This window comes from Beta vulgaris, chromosome 3 (assembly GCF_026745355.1).
Source record: "Beta vulgaris subsp. vulgaris cultivar EL10 chromosome 3, EL10.2, whole genome shotgun sequence".
NCBI classification, from domain to species: Eukaryota; Viridiplantae; Streptophyta; class Magnoliopsida; order Caryophyllales; family Amaranthaceae; genus Beta; species Beta vulgaris.
Window position 1 is genome coordinate 38,334,128 of NC_079204.1, and position 5,524 is coordinate 38,339,651.

General features: G+C 34.8%; 1 protein-coding gene across 1 annotated transcript; it reads right to left on the bottom strand.

The window, feature by feature from the left end:
• Positions 1-965: 965 nt before the first annotated feature.
• LOC104883719 (uncharacterized) lies at positions 966-5,524 on the bottom strand. Its single transcript, XM_010668272.4, has 5 exons — positions 5,242-5,524; positions 4,928-5,034; positions 4,676-4,823; positions 1,698-1,892; positions 966-1,584 (listed from the first exon to the last, which is right to left on the bottom strand). The coding sequence occupies exons 1-5, from the start codon at positions 5,371-5,373 to the stop codon at positions 1,351-1,353; spliced, it is 816 nt and encodes a 271-aa protein (XP_010666574.2). The 5' UTR covers positions 5,374-5,524; the 3' UTR covers positions 966-1,350.

A 5,524-nucleotide genomic window follows, 5' to 3' on the forward strand; every position in this document is an offset into this window, starting at 1 on the left:
AAATCCAAGAAGATTCTCTTATAATGCATAGGGAAAGTTAAAGAAAAAAAAAGGGGGAAAAAAAAAAGAATGAACAAAAAGTAACAACCCAAAAAAATGTTATGTGGGTAGTCGAAACTAAAACCTCGTTGTCTTCGGAGTCTATCAAAACGAGCCTACCACTGCGGCTAATAGAATTCTTCAATCATATATTGCTAGCTTTTGTATATATCAGTTTCTTATTATTTTTTCTTCTGCCAGCTTTTTTTTTTTTAAAAATTTTTTTTTAGGGGTAGCATGTGCTACCCCTTGTTACTTAGTAGATCCGCCCATGGAGGGGATATTAGACGGTTAAACGAGTTAGGATGAGTCATACGTCATACCTTTGGTTTTGGTGTTCTTGTTGATGCTGGCTTTGATTGTGGTGGACTAATTGATGCCACAGATCAATCACTAGAGATTAACAGGATCTAAGGTGGAGATATACAAATGGAAGGGGACGAGGAAGCAGGGGCGGGCAAATATGCGCAAAAATGATGGGGTCGGCCCAGTACAATTTCTTTAATTGGGCCTTCATTTGTAGTTCAAAAAGGATAGAAATATAAGATTCCTATTTCCACCTGGCTAATGACGACTATCTTCAAAAGTTTCAACAACAGAATTTTGATAGATTTCATGTTCTCATTATTCTTTCCCTTACACTTTTACTACTGATCCAAATGTTTTCTTTTGTCTAATCTTCAAACAATTAAAAATAAATATATTTTAGAACCCTTATATTTTCAAGGTCATATTCCATCGCCGTGATTGCATGGGCCAAGAACCACCTATGCAAGGAAGGAAGTGCAAGGATAAGAGAGTACAAATGTTCTTTGTTAGAGTGCTGGATTACCACCCATAGTTTATTACATATTTAATTTTTCTTTAGAATATAGGAAAGTAGTAGTATTGTTTTTTGTTGATATACTTTGGAACAAAATTAGTGGTGAAACTTCAACCTCAAAAACCATGTATATCCCCATCATGAAATGGAAAAGAGTATATAGCAATGCCTAGAAAGAAGATGGACATCCAAAAAGACCACCATGCCAGCATCTGGGTTTACAAGATAAGACGACCACAATCGCCTTAAGAAGACAGAAACTCAATTATGTTTGATTTGAAACAAGATATGGAGCTAATTTCCATTGTAAGAACGAAGAAGCAAACACAATTTGCACAAATGACGAAGCAAGCACGTGATACAGCGTAATGTCAGCTAAAAGCTCACAGATATGAAGTGATGAGGACCTAAATTTTCAAAAGGCATCTTCAGAGAAGATCAAAGGTACTTTATGTACACAGCTGGTGCTGCCTGCTGCAGCTACAGGCCTAATTAGTTGTCGTGATTTTGATTATGGATTGACCATGAAGTGCTGGAAGATTAGACTCGCAAAAATTCTGCCATGCCTCTTGCTTTTGATCTTCATTTTCAGTAAATGACTTGTACACCGACATGGTAATACTTCTTGCAGCTTCTCTTGCTTCTGGAAGCCTGTCATTTAGCAAATTAGCAGCCACTTGAACCAGTGAAACCAACCCAAATTCCTGTAAATCTTCAAAATTCTGTGATCAAAAGTGAAAATTGTTAGTGCATCTCAATGTTAGCTAAAAAGATGACTAGCAACTAGACGAAATAACATAAACATATTAACAGCAGTCAAACATGATATAGTTACCATTCTCGAGACACAACTGGAGATGGAAATGGCAGCTTTAGCCCTAACTTTAGGATTGAAATGGCGGGCATATTTCTGAAGATTATGGAGCAAAGGTAGAGGAGTAAGAGACTGGACCATAGTATTCAAGGTCTTGTCTGCTTCTTCACACACAAAACGCTTATCTTGAGATGATTTCAGCAATAGTTGCAGCAGCTGTAGGAAACCACCCAATAAGTTAGCGGCTAAGATACATCGATTGACAAAATATACAACTGATTTAGCTTTCATAAAGAAAAGGTTTGAAATAAACTTGACTTTATCAATCTCAAATACACCAAATAACACAATTATCTTAGATACATAATTGGATCAAGATAGTTCAAGATTCAGCTCGCAGATGAGTAGATTAATATGATCTATATCTCCTTTTCTGCCATGGAAAGCAGTATCAAACAGATAAAGCTCTCTGAGCTTGATTTATTTATTTTTATCTAGAAAATATGGGTGAGAATTGGGGAAGAAACAGAATAAGGGGTCAATTGAACCATTACAATTGTACTGAAGTATGATACTATCATAAGCTAGTAAAGGAAGCAAAAGAGTGAATGCGACGAGAAGAAATAGACACAAATCAATTAATTAATGTCTTATCAAGAAAATTTCAGAAAAATGTCAAGTTGACAACTATACAAAAAAAGGAAGACTGAATCCTAAGGGCATGTCTGTTAAATTCTAGTTAAACCCAAGGATTCTAATACTTGCCTCATCGTTTGCAGAAAAATCTCATCAACTCAATCTAATTGTTTGCTCTAGTAACTTTTCGGTATGCATAATTCTTCTATTTCAAAGAGAAGTGTAGGATATAGATGACAAACAAAACTGAGTGTCTAAGTCTTCTGCTAACCTTTTAGCAATAAATAATAGAGTTTATGCTGTCATGAACGAGAAGGCAATAAGAAAACGAAAAGCAATAGGTGAACAAGCCACAATTCAGCAATGATGATAAAGTTAATTTCAAAGTGTCTCTTCAAATGATCATATCAGAGATGTCAGCCAAAGTCTTACCCAAATTAGTTGTATGCCTGTCATAGGACTAGCACCCAGTTCAGAAGTAAGCATAAGAGTTGTATTCTGCTGGGCAGTGTCTGAATGTTACCAGTTCGTTTATATTATGTGCGTGCTTCTTATTCAAATGTTAGATGAATCTACTAGCAGCAATAAATTCGTATCTGCTAACACAAGACTGCCCAAGACAATAATGGTCGTGGTTCTAACACATTCACTAAAACAATCATGACAAGAATTTGCTAGAGCTGGTTCTGCAGATTCTTCATACTATCTATCTGTTATGGTCCTATGGACCTATGGTCATTCATCTATGATTTCTGAGAGAAGTTTGCATTTAGAATGCTTTTAGCTCATAAAATTACCAAGACAATTCAACTTATTCTTATTTATTTTCAAAAATAAAGAAAGTTCAAAAAAAGTTTTGAAAAAATAAAATAAAATTTAGAAATTTCAAAATCAAGAAAAGTTCAAAATAGTTCAGAAAAGGTTGAGAAGAACTTCAAAAAAAGTACATACAAGTTAAAAAATTCAAAAAAAGAACAGAAAAATTAAGCAAAGTTTGTAGAGTTCATAAAAATTAAGAAAAGTTAAAAAATAGAAGATAAGTTCGGGAAAAATAAGTTGAATAGAGTAGACTTTGTGGTGTAACATAAGATTAGAATGTGTCTCACAAATTTCATAACAGGCTATTAGGTGAATAGTTGTAGATTAATAAGTATAGCATATAACAGCTAGAAGGTCGGAATTCAAGTAAGAAGAGGGAAAAACTTCTAGTGACGAAATGACACAGAGAATTCCTGCAATTATGTGATACTCTTTGACAGAAAGAATAAAACGGTATCACTAAATGAACTTATGTCTTTCAATTAAAAAGCTAATACACTGATCCAACCTTGCTTAACAAATAAAAACTAAAACTTCAGGTTTCCAAGATAAACAAGGGGCTAATCCTAATGGCAGCCGGCAGATTTGCATGCTAAGAACAAGATTTAGAGTTACACTATCTGTTCTGTGATGGGCTCAGACTCTAATGCCTTAGAGTTACACTATCTCTTGAACTTTTTGTCTCTTTATTATCCAGCTTTGAAGGCTTGCATTCACAGGTTGATAAGTGATGCTTATAATCGAGCTCACATTTTTAAGTTTAAGATACATTACATCTCAAATCTCAAGGGCAAACCACGTCAAAGAATCTGATATCAGACACATCACTGCAGTTCGATAAGTTCGTAAAACTATACAGAATCATACCATTACATGGTCCTCCACATGTCATTCCAGATCAATATGGTATAGGGAACTTAACTTGGTACCATTAGATTCAAGAAACAAAATCAAACTAAAAACAGTTCATCTAACCAATTCTTCATTTTCTCCAAAAATTCATCCATTTCCCTCTCTATTCACTAGCTTATTTTCCAATGAAATACAACCAATCTGCCAAAACATTAGACAGGATAAGGCAACTCGAAGAACAACAACAATGATCCAATACATGAAGGTCCATATTTAACCATGTTTGACTTTGATGAAAACTCTAGATGAAAAACAATTTTTGGAGAAAAAGGGCATTAGCATCATAAAAGCCAAATTCAAAGATCAGATCCACATATATAAATAAATGGTGAAAGTACAACATACCCCAATATTTTTCTCTGTTTTGCAATGCTATTAATCTTTTACTCCAATCAGTAATATCCAATCAAAATACATAACACTATGGCATGTAATTTTAGGACCACTAGTCCATAATAGACAAGGTAATCAGAAAAATTTATAATAAAAAATCTAATACAGGTAAAAGGAGTGATTAATTCATAATACGAAACTAAGAGCATCTTAGCCAACAAAAAAAACTTCACAAAAATCAGCAATATTTTTCAAAAGATGCACATGATATGAGCAAACACCAATTAACGAGGTTTTACCAAATTATCAAAGCCACCAGATAAAGTAGGTTCCAGGAGCTTATCACCATACACAGCGAAGATATCTCCAGCAGCCATAATAGATGTCTTGCACAAAGCACTTCTTGGATTCTTCATAGCCTTCACCAGCACCACCATAACCGGCTCTCTGATTGGCCAAAAAACACACAAATTAAGGTGCCTTCTCTCTTTCTCTTTTTGAAGCAAATCTCAAGTATTAAAATGAAACCTAAAAAGTTGATTTCAACTTACAACAACGGAAGCAAAAGAGTAGAGTGATGAAGAGCAAGTCTCCTAGTATCATTCAGTGATTCACAAACCTTAACCCAATCCTTTGAATTCAAACCCTCAATCAAATCCTGCAATTCCATACACAATCAAACTAAAAACTACCAGAATACGATACTCATTCCTAACATCAGATCTATTACTCTTCAAAAACAGACGAAATATAAACAAATATACCGATAAAATCTGAAGTAAGAAATTAGTTCTCAAAATCGACAAACAACAACACTTTCATTTCGACATTACGAAAATTAGAGTAAAATTGCAGAAAAAGAAACCTGAATCTGAGTATCGGGTTCAGATAAGGGCTTGAGATCCTCGGAAGAAATGTAATCAATGGCGGAATCAACAGGAGGAGCATCGTCGACAGTAGGAGATGCGTCGTCGACGGAGTTCTGCGGCGTCGCCATTGTTGAAGCTTTAGAAGAGATTGAAGGAGAGAACTTGGAGGAGAAGGAGAGAGAGAGAAAAATGGTGTTGAATGAAAATGGATGAAAGGGGGAAGAAGTAGTAGTAGTAGTATTTGACTATGTTGTACACGGGATTTCAAAATTTAAATCC